We start from the raw sequence: 19,265 nt of genomic DNA, 5'->3' as shown, positions 1-19,265 counted from the left end.
TTTTCCCCCTTGCTAATTCTTAAGAAGTTGCTTCTCTCTGCTCCCTCCAATACAAACTTTCCATCTGTTCAAATTTTCAAATCCCCTTACATATTCCCAAGGTGATCTCCGGATTCCCAGGCTCTATACCTTATTGGACCAAACTACCAAGTGATGTGGGTTTGACCTTCAGCTCTATTCCACAGACATCAATGCTCTGAGACAACAGGACTTTAGCTGAAACAGCATTCTCCCCAAAGTTGATTTAAACACAGGTTCCACAGCACCAATGCTACAGACAACTTGACTTTCCTCTCCAATAAGAACACCCTTTAAAAGGTTTACCTTATCAGTTCCAACTGTGCAAGCTCCTGGTTTGCCTGAAATATCGGTTTTTTAGTGAAGAGTTCACCAAGGATGCATCTGGAAAACAAATATTCATTATTACAGAAGGGCTTTATTTTGCTTCAAAATGTAGAACTGAGTAAACTCCAACAGGAAATATAAAGATTTCTTACCCACAGCTCCATACATCAATGGCGGGGGTGTAGCGCTCCTCCCCTAGAAGTAGCTCCGGAGGCCGGTACCATAGAGTGATCACTTTGTTGGTGTATGGCCGACTGAAATACAGAGAAAACATCTTTTAAAGTTAATCTGTCATAAAACAGGGACTGATTTCTTGAGGACAACATAAAGGACAAACATACATTGCTAGCTCATTAAAACCACCCTCCCACTCTCTAAACTAAAAGTCACTTTCATTCCCACATATAACACATGAGTGCTTTCTATATTGGATATTTCAGTATTAAAAATCGGTTCTAAATGTTATTTAATACCACCAATACCCATCACAAACACCTGATTAAGAGCTAGTAGGACAAGTGACTCAGCTGGTTGCATTTACATTCATTCCTGACAAATGCTCTAAATTTCATTCCAAATATTGTGACTAGAATGGCGGGTCTAGAGCCAGGAAGACTTGAATTCAAATCCTGCCTCAGACACTAATGTGACCCTGGGCAAGTCACTTCACCCTATTTGCCTCCGTTTTCTCATATATAAAGCTGAAGGAATGGCAAACCCCCTCCAGCGCCTTTGCCAAGAAAGCCCTAAATGAGATCACAGAGTCAGAAGCAAATAAACAAAATAACACGTTGGGGGGAAAGTACCCTGTTTTTCTGCAAATAGAGAAGAGCAGTTTGTTCCTCCTTCCTCATAGCCCACGCCAATAAAGTCCTGGACCCGAAGGCCTGGAGTTCGGTCAAACTGCAGGCAAAAAAGCAACGGGTCTGAAGCAACACAACAGCTTCTGCTGCAGCTCTGCACTTGCACAGTCCTCCTACATCCAATCAATTCTAAAGGAGTTCATTTACTTTGGACCAACTTGGAACCTTACTACCACTTACCAATTTACACCTTAAATTTAGTTCATGATTCAGTCTAACATATTGAAAGAAAATGGCCAGCAAGTTTGGAAATGGGTGTCTCATTTAAATTTTTCAATTATCTCTTCTGAATAAGTAGATATTTATAAGGTGGTTTGTAATCATCATCTTATTCAATCCTCATTCACAACCCCATGAAGCAGAACCTGGAAGAATTATTGGCCCATTTTGCAGCTATGGAAACTGAGTCTGAGGGAGATCCAGGGTCTACGGCCACATCCATTAGCATAGCCCACAATCACTGTTTTTCCTTGCTCCCTCCCTCCTTTCTGCCTAACCAACCTGTGTTAGAGCAGAACATTTCTACAGCATGGGTAATGACCGAGGTACTAGAAATCTATGTATCCAGAAGAAGACTCATTAATCCCAGAACCACCCTTGTGGTTGTCTATCTGATGGTATTGCTAAAGAGGCAGAGATGTCCCAGAGCGGGCCAAACAAAAGAAGGGAGATCTTAAGTCTGGACCATTAAAGGAAGGGCTGAAGGAGCTGGGTAAGCCAGAGCCCCACTATACAACTTGGCAAAGAACAACCCAGAGATCTGAGAGCAGAAGCTGAAGTGATGGAGAGACTGAACTGAGGATAAATTTGCTAAAAAGCCAGGGATGGCAAGTCAGCAAGTCTAGGACCACAAATTCATCTATTTTCTCCATTAAAGAATGAACAAAGAATCCATTTTTAGGGTTTAAACTAAATGAGGAAAGCACTGTGTTTAATGCCATGTAAAACTATTACGTCTTTACTCGGTCCTCTTTTTAAATGACAGAGTACACGAAATCTATTTTTCCAAATTAGGGAACTTATACTCTAGGAACAGAAACTTCCCAAACACCTAGAGACAACTTGAAAGGCAAATGGTTTTACTTAAGTAATAATACAAATGCAATAATTAAGGGAAAAAAACAAAGGTGAATTAATTATAACACCAAAATTCCATTTTGAAAAAGCCTCAAGTAATCGAGTAAATGTACATTCTTTGTAAAATAAGAGACCAGATAGGAAAAGCTTTATAGCAAGCCTACTCTAGTTGTGTTATACTTTGAAGCACCTAAGTGAAAGGTAGCATCACTATGGACATCGAGAAGAAAACAGTCACTAGCTGAGAGTGCTCGATCATCTCCCAGTCACTCCAAGGATGGCCCAGGTCACGGGGCTCTTATCCCTCACTTATTTATGAATCGTTATGTGTAGACACAGACCGAAACAAAACAGTCCCTGTTCTCAAGGACTGCACATTTTAACCAAGGAAAACAAATATATACACATACAAACATGAAAGAAAAAAACCACTGGATTTGGCAATTAAGAGGGAGGAAAATCAGGAGAGTAAAAGGGATGGTTCTAAAAACCCGAAAAGAGAGCATGCAGGAAGAATGATCAACCACATCAAAGGCTAGGGCAGCCAGGCGGTGCCACAGAAACCCAAGTTCAAATACGGTCGCCATCATTTACTAGCTGTGTGACCCTAGACAAGTAGTTTAACTTGTTTGTCTCATTGTCCCCTCTGTAAAATCACAATAGTAATACTAGCATCTATCGCCTAGTATTATTGAGAGTCAGCTATGATCATAATTACAAAGTGCTCGGCACCTGGCACATATAAGTGCTCTTTGTACATTAGCATTTTTATTCTTAATGCTGTTTGAGGCTGCACAGAGGCCAGGGAGAATGAAGAGTAAGAAAAAGCCACTGGATTTGCCAGATAAATAGGAAATTTTGAAGAGAGCAGTTTCCATGGAAGGTTAAAGAGCCAGACTGTTAAGGGGTTCAGACAAGAGTAGGAGAAGGGAAGGTGGATGTGGCCAGAATAGGCAGCCGGAGACCAGTTTACCTACCAAGGGCAGGAGAGAAATAGGATGACAGTTTGCGGGGACGAAGGATCAAGTGAGCCTTTTTTGAGAATAAGGCAGGTATGGGCATATTAGGCAATAGGGAATAAGCCAGGAGGAAATGAAACTAAGTATTAATAGAGGGTAGATGTCAGGGGGCAATCTTTTAGAAGAGAGGGGAAGGAATGGGATGGATTGCACAGGCAGAGGGGGCAGCCTTGGTAAGGAACAAAACATCACATGAAATCAGAGAGGGGCAGAAGGCATCTGAGTGATGGGAGAGGAGCTTCCTCTTCTCCCCTTCAAAATGACCTCCCTCGCCCCCAGCTTCCAACACACTCAGCCCTCACCCCCGACACCTGCACATTTATTCCATGACTCTCTGCTCTTCTTATCAATCAGTGGCAGCTAAAAGCAGACTTGGCAAAAGGTGCCTTTGAGGTAGAAGGTCTTAAGAGATTTGAGTCTTATCAAATGCCACCCTGGAAGAAGCCACTTCTATTTTCCCAGAGCCCATTTTTCACAGGTTTGGGCAGAGAAGCAGAGAGAGAGACCAGAGCGGTACCCAGATCAGTTGGAATGGTGCTGAAGGGTGGGGAGAGTTGTGGCGGGGCAGCAGGCCCGGAGTGGCAACAGCGGAACAGCTCATAGCGTAAATGGAAATATTAGGAGCCAGTGTGTGCCGAGCCCAGTGAGGAGAGATGATTATAAATCCACTGAGACACGTGCAGGACTTTCTCCAAGTCTGCTTTAGCTGCCACTGGTTGATGAGTAGAGTGGAAGAGTCAGGGAAAACCGTGCAGATGTTAGGGGGTGGGGACTGAGTGTGTTGGGAGCTGGGGGGAAGGAAGTCAAGGTGGAAAGGAAGAAAAGTGGGACCACCCAAGGGAAAAGAGATTATTACACATGGCACACAGAAGCAGCAAGGCAGCACTGTGGGGACACTCGGTTTTGTGAGTTCAAATCCAGCCTCAGACATTTTAGTAACAAGTCACTTCACCCTGTTTGTCTGAGGAGAATGGCGATCTACCCCAGTATCGTTAATCCCAAATTTGAAGGCCCATTTATTCCAATAGTTGCCAAGATATTTCAAGGGAAATATCCTTAAACCCCACGAGGTGGCGCCATCTTCCTACAACAAGAAGTACCCAGGAAACCATCACTTTTACAGGGCCAATGCAGTGGCTGCCAGTGCTGGTCCACAACAGCCAAGGCGGATCTCCTGCTGAATTCTGACCAGGATCCTGGCACTCAGAGGCCGAGGCTCCAGTGTTCATTTCTCCTTGATCAGCAGGGAGGCCTTCTCCCTTCCTCCTGGGTCACGGCACCCCCTCCCTCCCCTTCCAGGCCCCAAAGCCCCTGCCCAAACACGAGCCTCTCCAGTCTTCCCATAACACTTGTTTCCAATTCTTCACTTTCAGGACCCCCCCCTCAATTATTTCCCTCCCTGGTAAAACGTTAGGACTAAAGATATGGGATCATTTAAGGGTTTCACAATTTCAGAGTCTCCAACATTAGCCATCAATTAGGATGCTGAAGAAAAAGCTTTGTCAATGTGGAATCTGATAAATTAAAAAAAAAAAAAAAAAAAAGTCTCACTTTGAAGTCTACTCCAAACATTCCCAGATACTTAACACAAGAATTTTTAAAATACACTCATATGCTAATCCTGCTCAGACCGCTAACCTCCACAGTAGTAAAGGGAGGACAGGGGACAAGAAACAAATAATTCACCAGGTTGTTCTAGCCTTCCCTTCGGGGATGGTCAGAGTGAAGGGGTGCCTCGGGCACCATCTTCCCCAACTTAACTGGCATCAAAGGGCTGGCTCTTCCCGGGGGGCGTCCTGTGGTATACCCATCAGTCAGAGCCAGCAGGAAGCATGCCAGTGAGCCAATCACAGCTGATGTTACAGTACAATGCCTCAAGAGGGAAGGTGGGAGCAGCATTATTCCTGCGTTCAAAGAGGCTGCCGAGCTAGAGAGAATCACAGAATAGGGACAGAACTTCTCCAACTTTTATGTCTAATACCTAGAGAAATGGCTCATGTACACTGACTACTAAAGGAGAAGGGAGAGGAGGTGGGGGAGAGATTTGTATTTTTCCCATGTCTCACCCTTATCTTCATTTCTCCCTTTTTCTTCCTATCTGTCTACCATAAATGGATATATCCATTAAATCCTAAATATAAAGAACTTCGTAAGTTTATTAGAAATCACAATAAGTTATAAAAGTAATAAAGAACACCCTCTTTTGCTGAGCAGGAGAGCAGTGAACTGTGCAGGACCAGGCCCGAGCCAAGGCTCTCCCTTTCTCTGCTGAGACCTGTTTTCCTTCTTATGATCATCTTTCTGGATAAATCACTTTCTCAAACAGAGTTGAGTAGTTCTGCCTTCCCTCCCTCCTCTGCCTACCCCCCCCCCCCCCAGCTTAGATCTCTACTTTCCTTTAGCTTCCTCTACCACTGTCCTTAGGAGGCAGTTTTTAAAGCCTTGTTTTCCTTTGTGCTGTTGCCAAGTTCAGCTTGTTCCAAGCCTCAGTTTTTCTGAATCAGTTATTACAGGACTTTATCTCTCTTGGATTCCTCTGAAGTTACCTATGACCTTTAAAGATGCGAAGCTGGTCAGTAGATTCCTGAGCATCCAGGGTCTCTGCAGACAGCTCCCTTTCTTTATCCCATCCTTATCACTCATCCTTGTTCCTCAAAGTATTCTATCTTCTTGGGAGGTCTCCTCCTACAAGATTTTAAGCAGTGGGATGACAGGATCTCCGTTGGGACTTCAGAGATCAAAATTCCAGCCTGACCACAACAAAGACAGGTGGGTAGAAATAAAACATATCTTGCAAGTGGCCATCTAGACATCATTTTGAGTTCACTAGTAAAAGAAAGCCCTCCAAGCTGCTCATGCCATCTGGGGTCAGCCATCATTACTAGGAAGTTTTCCCTTTGGATGAACCTAAATCTGCTTCTCTTCTATTTCCCACGGCTCCTATATCTCTTCCCTGGGGCCAAAAACAATAAATCTAACTACCTGAAAACTGCTACAGTTTGCCTCGCCTTTCCTCATAAGCTCTATGGGAAGAAAATCCTTTACTGTTATTAAAATTGCATTTTATGCCCACTTCCCCTTCCCACAGAGCAACAATGGTAAGCATCCGTTTCTGTAGATGGATTCCACTCCCTGTTCTCTGACCCCTCAGAAGCCTGGCTCAGACACTTGAGCCCCAGAAGGAAGGGTGGCTTCCTCTCAAGGTTCCTACCACCACTTCAAGACCAGTTCCTCACCTTCTGAAGAATAACGCTGTCCTCAGTACAAGAAAATTACCAGATGCTCTGGTTGTGGCAGAAAGAAGGAAGGCTCCAGTGCCCACTATCACAACTACACCTTGCAAGCAAGGCCGGATGATGGTGTTCCTCCAAGTCAATATGATCTACGGTGGATTCCCACACTAAAATCCTTTGTTTCTCGCTCCAGTGATCATCACCAAAATAGAATCCATCATAATATGACGGCTCCCTCTTCGTGCCATTACATCACATTTTGTGATGTAATGCAACTTTATCTAATCTGTCTCATACGTAAAGCAAAACGGGCCATTTCTGCATTTTAGTCATGTCTCATAGTAATGAAGAAGAATGTGTCTCCTTTCCCCAAGTGCAGCAGTTTCTCTACCACATTCTCTGCCTGATATATGGGAGTCATCATTAACACACCAGTTCTTGGATAACGTCTCCCATGAATTACTGTCTCCATCAGTAGTTTGCCCCCTGCCTCTCTCTCAAATCTGTCTTTGAAGAAAATGTGGAATGTTCTCAGTCTCCCTCCATTTCCAGTTAAATCCCTTTTCATTGGATCTTTAAATCTCCATGCAAACATATATAGTTATTTAATTAATTGAAGGTGTCCTTTAGCCGGTTTCTCTGAGCCAAGAGTACAATTTCTGTGCTGAGGTTCTCAAAACCATCTTCTTAACCAATTATTGCCTTCTAAAAATTTTCTTCAACAGCCATAATTAGGGGCCCATCGGTGCCCTGAAGCTTCTGAATTTGTAGCCCAGAACATCCCAATCCAGAGTTCACTTCAGATATTCTGCCAGGCAACAGCATCGGTTCTCACCCTTGTCACCACGTCCATCATGGAGTCTGACAAGTCTTGGCTGCACAAATGCTAGCCCAAAAGGATCCACTGTGACCATTCGCCATGATGCCAGTAAGCAGAAGCAGACAATCTTGTCCCATTCGTTTCTCCCTTCCCCCTGATCAGCCCTGGAGGGAACATCCTCTGTCCCCAGCAGCGCCAGGGACGGCTCAGGCCCGGGACTTGCAGGAGACTGCCCAGGGTTAGCAATTCTTGGGGCCTTCTGGTTCCTCCACATTCTTCTCCCTTGGAACTTCTGGAAAGAAGCATCAAAGGCCTCCAGCCTCACTGGGCTCCCTTTGAAGCATTTCTTCCAATCTTTTGAGGGACACTTTATTCTATTCTCCAGGATGAGCTAGAGATTAGAGACTGAAGAGATTAATGTCATTTCCTATTCATGTTGACTTTCTAATTTTCTTCCTAATTTGGTTTTATTGTAATTTAATGGTTTTTGCCTGTTACTAAATTTTGTCTTTACCTAACTTAATATATATTTATAGACTGCTATTAACTACAATGCATTATGGAAAAGTCAACAAAGACTCCAAGATTTCTCTTTCTCATGTCTTATAATAAGAGAAAACAGAAAAATGCACTGCCCCATATTTTTAAACTGTCTAGAGTAAATCTCTTCCCATGATGGTGGAAGCTTTCTGCCTTTCAGCACCTGAGATAGAAATAAAAGAAAACTGAAAATATCTTGGGTGAGAGTGGGAGGAAGAAAGAGAATATAACCAGAAAATGGTCATCTTTCATTTCCATTAATTTCTGACTGAAAATTGAAGAAGTGAAGGAGGCTGTAATTTAATAATAATAATAGAGAATTCTGTAAATAAAAGTACATCCTCCATGGTTACACTGGAAAATTTCCCAGATAACTGAAACCATATTGTTTTAAAAATCAAGGTGGTGATAAAAGATTCCTGAAGGACAATTACATTTGAAAGGAAATGTATAAAAATTTTTTTTTCCCTTTGCAAATTAATCATTACAAAAGTTGGTATGACTAGCCCATAAAAGGGAAAGTTGAAGGAGCATTCTGATCCTTAAAGATAGGCACTGTCATGTGGAAAATGAACATGCAATGTTGCTATAGTCTGCAAATGATCCAACAAAAAAGAAAGTCATTGTTACCTAAGCACATAACACTGTAAGTTAAACTTCTTGCTTCCCTAAAATCAATTATCCTTTACTAGAATTAGATTATACATCTATAGATAGATATAGATAAGCTATAAGCTCACACTTATAGAATGTTTAATAGTTTATAAGATATTTTGTAAAAACTATGAAGGGGTAGTATATAGCCAGCATAAATTTCTTAAAGCACCAATGTGCTCCCTTCACTGTCATGCTTGAAAACTTTCTTCAATTATTCTGTATTCCCTCCAGAGAAACTGAGAACATCACATCCTATCGTTCTAGGACCTCCACAATTTGGCTCCAACCCGCCTTGGCAGAACTCTTTCCTGCCACCATCTCTCCCTATGCTATTTTTCTGACAAATTAAGGCTGTTATCATTTCCTTGCCCCTTCAATACAATTGTCTACATCTGTGGAACAGCATTCTCTCTGCCCTCATCCACCCCACTCCCCTTCACTTCGACTTCCTTTAAAGCCCAGCTCTGACATTACTTTCTCCATTCTTCCCAATCTGCCCTCTTCTTGAATCTCTCAGCTTTATTTATCTGACTCTCCAACATTAAGATCATTTTTGCTCGTGGTTTTATTTTTGTGAGGTTCCCACCACCATAAACCAGTCCTCCTAGCACAGGGGGCTATCTTCTTTGGGGACCCCAAGTCCAGGGCCCTCCTCAGAGTAAGCGGTAAACAAATGTACATTTAATTCAACAAGGAAACCATCTCAGAGAAGATCGGTGACTTGCTCAGTCACCTGGAGAGTAATGAGGAGAAGCAGAACTCTGAGCTCCCACCTTACAACTCTCCAGTTCAGTCCTTCGTGTCACTATAACCTCCAGCTTTTCGTGCTCAAGGTATCTCCCATTTTAAACTGAAAAAAGGAAAAAAGTTGGATATACCTAGTTGCTTTATCTCTAACTGTGGAAATATATTTTTCTAATTAGACCAATAAATATGTAGAAATTGTTAAATGGAAAATTAGAATTACTTCATAGTTGATTTTCATCTCTACCAAAACAACACAAAAGGATATTCCATTCAAGCAAAAAAACAGCCTAATATTGAGAAAATACGGTAATCTTATAGTAATTTCAATTAACAATGAACATGACTCTGGAAAAAGAGGCTCAAGGTTCAAATGCCTCCCTCTGATACCTACCTGAGCGAGTTCCTTAAATTCCCTAAGACCTCAGTCAGTGGTTGAATCTGGACAAGGAGTGAGTTAGCCAAAGTCTCCAGTGGGAGCCCAACCATGAGTCCTCCTTACAAACATATTTCTCCCCCACTCAACAGCCCAGGCAGCAGAGGGAAACAGCAGAGTATCCATGTCCCAGAGTACCTTGGGACAAGGGCCCACTCAACTCCATTTCCCAGTTTCAAATGAAGACAGTCCAAAAGATACATCCCTTAAAAGTCAGGCGATCTCATGGATAAGACTTCCTCTGGTTTTACCAACTATATGAGCCAGACCTAACCCCCACCTAAAAAGCTCTGCTTTCCTAGCAGTAAAATAAGGGGGTGCTTGGAAGGTAGATTAGAAGATCTCTAGGGTCCTATCCAATTCCAATAGTCTGTAATCTCCAAGAATGAACATATTCAGAATAACAGGCACTGCAAGATTCTGAATCCAATTATTCTCAGTATCCTCCTCTTAGAAATCAGAAAAATGACACTATCTTTTAGATATATTTTAACAAGAGTTCAAAAAAGGCATCTTTTAAAAAAATCTTCATTAACTGTGAAATTCAAAATGGAGGATCAGTTTTGTTCTTTTAAAGCACATGCTACTTAAGAACTGCTGAAGTTTTGCAATGCAAATTATAGTGACATTAAACTGCTTTCCCCAATAACCCAAAAGAAAAAGACGCTAAAATCAAATCCAAACTGGCTTAGACTATGAGAACAAGGGGTTGTGTTTAATGGGTCCAAGAGGCCCCTTTCAAACTTTATGATTAAATTCAATCCAAGAAGCATTTATTCTATGGCTTAAGAGGTTTTTATTTGCTTACGTAAAAATCTGTAATTCATTATCCTTGTGGATTTTCCAAAGTTTTATTTTGCAAACCATGTCATTTCTGAGAAGAGACTGTGTTGAATTACTTTTTATTTGTTGAAGAAGTAAAAAGGAAAACTCACTTGATTTAAAATTAAATTAAAATATCTTATAAATCAAACACTATCTTACTGAATATCCTTAGGGTTTAACTAAAGGGGGAGAGGGAGAGGGATGGCCCGCAACCACAGCCTGTCCCAAATCTCCCGTGTTTACAGCTGTCTGCACAAAATGTAGACTAACAAGCAAACCTACCCCCATCCCACTACCACCATCATCACCTCCCGCCATGAGTTAGAATCAAGGGTCAAAAATAATCCTCCACATGTCCCTATGAAAAGTGAGCCAAACACAAAAACTGAACCCTTTAGGAAACCCACACTAAGGGCATGTCCTAGAAAAGACTAAGTGGATACATTTAATTCTCATTACAGTAACACAAGGAACAACAATATATCAACCAACAAATGTTACATTTATTCATTTAAACATCATTCAGATAACATGTGCAAACAATAAATGTAAACTTAAATTTGTTTTCATTTGTTGAAAGTCAGCTTTATTTTGACAACCTGTATAAAGCATTTTGTTACAATTATACTGACTTGAATAAACAGTTTCCCAACAGGGGACCAAATCTTTATAAAGTCAAAGCAACAAGGTTTGGCTAGAACCTGCAGAGGTCTGGGAATGAAGATAATCGTACTATTAGGAGTCAATGACTACACATGACAAGACCACCTGATGACCCAAGCCACTCTTCCATGAGCTTAGGCAGGAAGTCATGTCATGCCTCTCAGTAATTGAATGTAAACTTATCAGTAGGACTTTTAGAATGGGGCCGCTAAGTTTTACAATATTTGATGCATCTTACCTTTCTTCTGAGCTATATAATCGAGCAAGTCCAAAGTCGGCTAGCTTTATCTGCCCTCTAGGGAAAAGAAGAGAAAAAAATTAGGAATTTCAACGTCAATTCCTGATAAAGGAAAATATGGTCAAAACAAATTTGTGAAAACTGCCCAAAGTATCAAAAAATGAACCAGGAAACAGCACATCTGGGGTTTTCTTTTTCCCCACCCTCAAAATAAAGAAACTCGGTATTCTGTGTAAAGCCCAAATCCTGCCTACACCCAATCCCTCCTTATTCTTTTCTACTTCCCTTCAGTGCCATCTGTCCTTACTGTGTCGATCATGATCATGTTCAGATGTCATACATCACAAACAATAAAACACTAATACAAACTAAAAATGACAAGTGATGTTTCAGAAGTTAGTAACAATAACACACCTTAGATTTAGGGATAAGATGAACTCATTTAATTTTAAGGCAAGATTTTCATTTAGCCTTTTATAAAATCAATTAAGTTCCATTATTTCACTTCTTAGCAATGAGCAAGTAGCCTTACGTATAGAATAGCAGCTCAGGAAGGAGTGCTATAATAAATGAAAAGTTTAAAAAACATATAGTGTCCCCTTATATGAAATATGCCTAAGTCAGATAATTATATACTGGTCACAAATGGCCTTGCGGACATGTAGAAGAAAGTCCCCCGGAATTCTGGGATCTCAAGAAGATGACCCCGACAATGAAGTCTGAATGTAAGCTGATCTGGACAAATCGCTCTGATTTTCAATAAGCAGTCATAAAAATGACACTCCCGGCCCAGACCCATCTCAGGAATTTAGGAGATTTCTGGTGGCCCAAGAAGCAGCTCTCAGTTTTCATCAGCTTTTCACAATGAGGTCCAAGACTGCAAGACATTCCCAGGCCTGGCCACGGAGGAAGTCAGAAGGTTTCGCACAGTTAGGCCTCTCCAAAGGTTCAGTCTATATGACGTCAATGGAGCCTGGAGGCTTCCTCCCAGAAGTGGGAGGTACAAGACTGAGACTAGCACAATTTGCAAATAATGATCTAAATGAAAAGCATCAAAGACCTACTGGTCTTTTCACTAGTCAAATGGAAATAAGTAGATCTATTATTTGAAAAATATAACAGCATATATGTCATGTTGGGTAACAAGGCTTACTTAGGTATCCTGCCTTGACTTATTAAGCAAGGAATTAAATATGTAAATACATGTTTCCATTTTAATTCTGATCAGATTCAGTCAGTACTATGAGCCGGCATAAATTATCAAGTTTTAATCAGACTAATAGCATCATGTGGAGCAATATTGAAGGTGCTGTCTTTTGGCTATTTTAAAAACATGCTTCCCTACCCCACCCCCAAAAATGAATAGACACAAATATATAGATAGAAAAAAATTCAGTCATACCTATTGTTTAGTAGAATATTTGAACACTTAATATCTCTATGTAAAAAGTTCTTCTTATGGCAATAATCCAAACCTTCCATCAGTTGTCTCATGAATGATTTTATGTGATTTTCATTAAAATGAACCAGGCCTGATTCCAGGAGTCCCATCAGGTCATGGTCCATGTATTCAAACACCAAATAAAATGCACCTAAGAGAAGAGGAAAGAATTAACAAAGTGTTACTTGTTTAAGTTTGGAATCATCTCAATCAATCCACAAACATTCAGTAAGTACACATAACATGTCAAGTCCCGTGCTAGCTGCTGGAGTTACAGACAAAAATCACTCTCATATCTAGTTCCTACATCTGATTCTCATTTGCTATCTGTCTGACATCCTCTTACTACCCAGATCTCCCTCTTCTGGATGCCCCTCGGCTTCTCAAGATCCTTCTCCTCCCAAATGATTCTGAACAGGGCAAAGTGTTAGCTCCCTCAATCCAGAGGCAATGAAAGCTTTTGACAAACACAGTCTAACAGTAACTTTTCTTGGCTAACCTCACACTGTTGACACATTCATTTTGCATTTCACGGGAACGGTTCAGCAACATTTCCATCGTTAATACACTTTGTTTTTAAAAATCAGAGTACAGGAATTTGCATTTAACCTTCAATAAGTTTCATTTAGAAAAGTAAAGTGGCAGAGTGTACAGGGGCTGGCTTTGAAACCAGGAAAATAGGTTAAAAATCCTACACATGCCACATCCAGTGCCCTAGGGTAACTTTCCCAAACCCTAAGTTACAGAGGAGGGGCCTTCCACACTGCGAGTTCCTTGAAGGGTGAAAAATCGCATCTTAACAACGCAACAAAAATAATAACAATACAAAAACCTGGCAAGATTAACAGGCTATTTCTCTCTTGAGAGAGCCACAGAACTGCACAGTACATCCTCTTCCTACCACCAAAGTTGACATCAACCTATTAATCACCACTCAATCTAGCTATTCCAAAAGTTCTAAACCAAGCCTCTTGTGTTCTTTTCCAGCTTATATCTCCAATCTAGTCCACATGGATATATTGTAATTTTCCCACAAGGCATCCTGAAATCCAGACACTTTTTTAAAAACTTTAAAAAGTTTTTTTTTTTTTCTTTTTAAATGATAGTTTAGCTTCAATTATATGTTTGCATGATGCTATGACTGACTACGGAACACCATGCTGCGTCAATCAATGCCTTGGATTCTCAAAGGTAATGCCGGTGGTGGGCAAGCAGATGCAACCAGGTGCAAAGAACTTTAGAAATATCAGCATAGTCCAGCCTAACTCAATTCAGAGAAATCTATCACTAAGTACAAGTTATTGATGATTTCACCCACATCAGCTCTAAAAGGCTAATAATATCAATCTGCACCTGTGGTAAAAATAACCACACCAAAATAATCAGATCCTAACATATTAGCCTATCGATGACTCAGCATACTTTTTACTCAGTGCTTTCTATGTGCCAGGTACCATGCTAAATGATGGGAATACACTTGATTTGTGAAGGGAACTTCATATCCATAAAGTATGAACAATGTACTGAGGACAACTGCCGCAGTAAGATTCTACAGCTTCTTCCTCCCACCACTTTCCCCCACTTGCACACGGTCAAGGCCTTCAACACGCGAAAGATGAACAGAATACAGAACGGTAACAGCTCCGTCGAGCTTTGTAAGTTTGCCAAGTGCTTACTAGCATCTATCTTGGCCATTAACTATCGCATTAATGAGGCAGTCCCAAGAAAAATAACTGTATTCAGTCATCTCCTGCCAAACAGTGCGGCTGACGGACAGATGTGTAAAACAGAGCCCGGGGCCACACTTGGCACAGAACGTGTGTGCCCCAGACAAGGTTTGAAATGTTTACTCCCTGACAAATCTACTGGAAGCCTAGAGGCGATGGACATAAAAATAAAAAACCTATGTGCCAAATAGAAAATATTTTTATTGCATTAGAACTTTCTACTTTTTCTTAATCAATTAATAAGGATTTTTGAAATAAGTGTGCCAAGCATTATGTTAAGTGCAGGGGAGCACAGAGGTGTGAACAAGGCACAAAGGTGGTTCTATGATCTCCTTGACCACTGAGGCACACAAGCAGCTATGCTGGCACAGTAAATAAAACACTGGGTCCGGGGCCCCCCAAAAAAAAACAAACAAAAAAAAAACACAACCAAAACAAAACAAAACAAAACAAAACAAAACCAGTGTTCAAATCCAACCTCAGACACTCACTGTGTAACCCTGAGCAAATCGTTCAACCTCTGCCTCAGTTTCCTCACCTATAAAATGGGAATAATAATAGCACCTACCTCCCAGAATTGTAGGGAAGGCCAAATGAGATATCTGTAAAATGCTTTGCCCAGTGCCTGGAACAGAGTAGTAAGCACTCTGTCAATGTGAGCTATGAAGAGGACGGTGGTGGCCATTTGTTGATGTGGACATGTCTTCCACTGAGGCAGACTGGAATCTGTCCCCGTTTTCACGCCCTCTCACAAATGCTCCACAGGGGATCTATCCAGCATGAGGAATGCCTTCCCCTAGTTAGCGTGACTTCACATGGATACCAAAGTATTCACGCAGGTCGGCCACTGGCTTCTCTGCTACTCTCAATACAACATCAGCCATGCTTCCCTTCCAGTCAACCATCTCCTCACCAAGGGCTTTCAGGTTACTTTTGTCACACACAAGAACTCAGGGATATTATCCTGAAATGTACACTTATCATTCATTTTGTCACTGACCTTTGAGTCATTCACAGCCTTAATTCCCGGAAGTCTAGAACTCCGATTTGAAGGGGTCCATAGCCTCACACCTCAGTTAAACAAGCCTATCCTTTCTTGCACAGAGAAGCTCAAAGCCCTGCACCACTTCCTAGAGGGTATACAGCCCACTCTCTCATCCTCCTGCATCAACGGGCAGCCCTATTCACACACCACAGGCAGTCTGTCCAAGACATATTGGCTGACATCTTCTATTTCATCTTTCTGAAGTTCTTTCTTCATTGTTTTCCCCTTTTATTTTTTTGTAACCAATGACAGCTCTCAAAGTCGGGGAGGAAATAAGGTGATAGAAAAATAAGAATTATCAAGAAAAATATTTAACAAGTCTGTCTGAGAAAAGGAAGTACTGGAGAAAGGGAGCACCCTGGAAAGGGAGATAAAAGTGATAAGAAATCCAGAAGTAAGGGGCAGTCTGACCACTGTCAGAACTATCAACTTGAACTTAAAACTAAACTTCTCGAACTATAAACTAAACAGTCAGTCTAGAGCAGTAAGAGGTCAGGGAAATCCTGTGCTAACAATAGACAAAGGATGCTTCCTATATTCTCAAACAATCCAACCCAAGGAAAGCCACATAAGGTGCAGAGCTTGTCCCAAGGTTAACCCAGAACAGAGTGGCTGCAAGGAAAAGGAGAAGAGGGCTAACTACTACTTTTCTGACTCCATGTTCCCATGTGCTAAGGGACAGTTTTCCCAAATCTGAGAGGGGTCTATCCCACCCAATGTATTAGAAGGTTGCAGACACTATTCATTTTGTGTTTTGTAACACAGAATTATTCTCATCAATTTACTCTTATTACTTACAATGTTGTGCTTAACTACTTTCGCTATTAGAAAAAATATTTAAATGACTGTTTAAAACGCTTTTTGACCCCATTTACTGAAGAATATTTCTTAATATATTAGGTTTGTGTCAATCTGAGAATTTGGATGTCAAGTTTTCATTAGAGAAAAATTAGGCCCCAGTATATATTTTTTTAAAAATTCTTACAGCACTGATTTTAATTGTCCAAAGGGTTTGAATTTCATATATATATATATATATATGACTTTTCTGACACACATCTGGCTATGAGTATTTCCCCTTACTAATCAACAGCTGGGAAATAAATAACCCTCCCTTGTTCTCTAATTTTCTTATGGTAGATTTTTATTGAGGCTATTGATTCATTTGGAATGTATTGTCATATTTCTGTAAGCTGCTAAGATATTGACTTCTATACATATTAATTTTTAGATCTTACTTATCTAATCTATTCCATCAACAATTTTTTGCACCCCACCCCCTACCCTGTACGAGAATTTTGTAAAATGGTTTGGGATCTGATAATCCCTGCTTCCGCCAGAATGGTTTGATGAAAATAGTGCCAAATTTGACATTCAAGGCTACTAATATTTATTATTATATGACCTTGGGCAAATCAGGTTACCTCTGGGTCTCAACCTCCTTATCTATTTCCAAGTCAAGTATCTTCGGACAAACAATTCCATCACTAATCTTTGCAATACACCCCCCAAAATTTTAACTTTTAAATTTAAACATTGATCTTTGTTGCAATTTTCTGTGAAAATTTTGAGGTAAGAGCTGCATTTTGACAGGCTAACAAACATTTAAAGCAGTTTGTGATCTCAAATAGAATTTCTCTTTCTACGTTTTCAACTAAAGCTTTGATAGTGATATATAACAAACACTGGATTTTTGTGAATTTATTCTGTATTCTCATATTTTACAGAAGACCCGACCCTGTCTAGATTAAATTGTGTCCTCAACTCTTTGGCATTTTCTAGGTAAGACTGTCAGCCCTGCAAGTAAGAGTTATCTTGTTTGCGCTAGTTTTCTTAATTTCTGTTGAGTTTTTATAGTCCAGCATTTTTTGCTTTACATCAAATAATAGTGGAGATGACGGCATAATGGTTATGCACCAACTCTAATGAAAAGTATCCAAAAAGAAATGGTCAGTGATCAAGTGGACATGTAACTCACTCACTCATTTAATATAAACTAAGGCTAGATAAAGTAAGTGGCCGCCAACACTGCCACATCAGAGGTTAGCTCTGAATCACCATCCTGACACCAGGACCAGGCCTCCTCTCTCCAAACCGCACAGCCTCTGCCTTCCCCCCATAATTAAAGTTAAGAAATTCAGAGAAAGCTGAGAAGCCAACTTAACATCAACGTATGGACAAAGAATAATATAATCAATGGCTGCACAATATGAATGAAATCAACAATGAGGAACTACTAAAATCCAAACAAATATAAAGGTCAATATCAGCACTACCCCACCTGATTGAAATAAAAGACTACCTTTTTTCTTTGTTAACAATCCAAAACTGTTTTCGGGATATTTATTTTTAGAGCAGCCTAGGAATTTTTTCAAGTGTCTTTTCAAATAAAATATCAATTTTCGAAAGATGAGGTACTGAAGGATCAGCATGAGGGGCTGTCCTCCAAATGCAGAGTAGGGCAAGAGGAGGCATTCTTTATCCATTTATTGATTTCTGTGGAGATATTTAGGTTAACCGAGCTCTTATGTGGCTCTAAATCGCATGCAGGAGGCTCAGTAATATTCTGAGACTTGATTCAATCAGCACAATTTTATTTCTAAAATGGAGTTTCTGAAGGAAGCCCTCTTCAATCCAAGCTCTGCACTGGCCATCTTCCATGATTATAGCCAATAACTTTTTCCACCATCTACGTCCCTGTTTTAAGCTTCCTTTGCTATTTTTAACCAAAAGATGACCAGTTATTTCTGGTGTAGAATCTTTCTTGTATGATTTTTAACATATGAATGCCATATATTTTGTGACAGAAAAAATCTTTAAAGAAACATTTCGCTTTACCAAAGTAAATGCTTTCTTAAAGTTAAACAATCAACACAGTGTATTCCTGGACCCAGAAGGCAGAGCTAGGAACACTGGGGAGATTTAGCAAAAAGGTAGATTTAGGACAGATGTTAGCTACCCCAAGATAGAATGAGGCAGTGGATTCCCCTTTCTAGAGATCTGCAGGCACAGGGTAGATGACACTTGTAGGATATAGTACACAGAGAGAGTAGGCATGAAACTTTTATAGTCAAAAGGCCTCTGGTCTTTTCCAAAGAAGTATTTTTCAAAATACCTTATGGTTCCCTCTTCATGAGGTCAACAAGTATCAAAATCAAGACAACAGGCATTTCTTAAGTGCCTATGTGAGGGGCTGAGAATTTAAATTTCTTAATTTGGAGCACTGCATTAAAATTCCTTGTAGATTTTCTTTCCCGTTCTTCTGCATCAGATACTGAGATAGACAATATCCCCATGGCAGCTTTTCTGCAATTACTGTTTCAAAGCATTCTGAATCAAGGTGACCACATGCCCCAGGAAATCATGTTTCTACTTGTCTTTAGACACACGATAAAGTCTACTCAGCCAACTCTTGTGTTTATTCTCCTCAAAGAATCCACAAGCCGTCTATCCTTCTCCTGAGCTGAAATTATCTTTTGTCTTCTAGACTAATATTAAGAGTTAATATAATTCATTTCCTCCAGAAATATGTCTATTCACAGGTCATTGGGGAAAGGATTTCCAAGCGAATACTTTTATTTAAGTCTGTAAA

The 19,265-nt window shown here is 40.5% G+C and overlaps 1 protein-coding gene across 4 annotated transcripts in view; it reads right to left on the bottom strand.

Moving 5' to 3' along the window:
* CDK13 (cyclin dependent kinase 13) overlaps window positions 1–19,265 on the bottom strand; it is a 103,646-nt gene that overhangs the window by 15,124 nt on the left and 69,257 nt on the right. For all 4 annotated transcript variants that reach the window (XM_074284497.1, XM_074284498.1, XM_074284499.1 and 1 more), the window contains 4 exons: window positions 12,863–13,052; window positions 11,461–11,517; window positions 498–599; window positions 325–402 (listed from right to left, as the gene is read on the bottom strand). In XM_074284497.1, the coding sequence (XP_074140598.1) occupies window positions 325–402; window positions 498–599; window positions 11,461–11,517; window positions 12,863–13,052 (427 nt within the window). The remainder of the gene's footprint in view (window positions 1–324; window positions 403–497; window positions 600–11,460; window positions 11,518–12,862; window positions 13,053–19,265) is intronic.

This window comes from Sminthopsis crassicaudata, chromosome 1, assembly GCF_048593235.1.
Source record: "Sminthopsis crassicaudata isolate SCR6 chromosome 1, ASM4859323v1, whole genome shotgun sequence".
Classification (NCBI taxonomy): Eukaryota; Metazoa; Chordata; class Mammalia; order Dasyuromorphia; family Dasyuridae; genus Sminthopsis; species Sminthopsis crassicaudata.
This window is presented reverse-complemented; position numbering and strand designations above follow the sequence as displayed.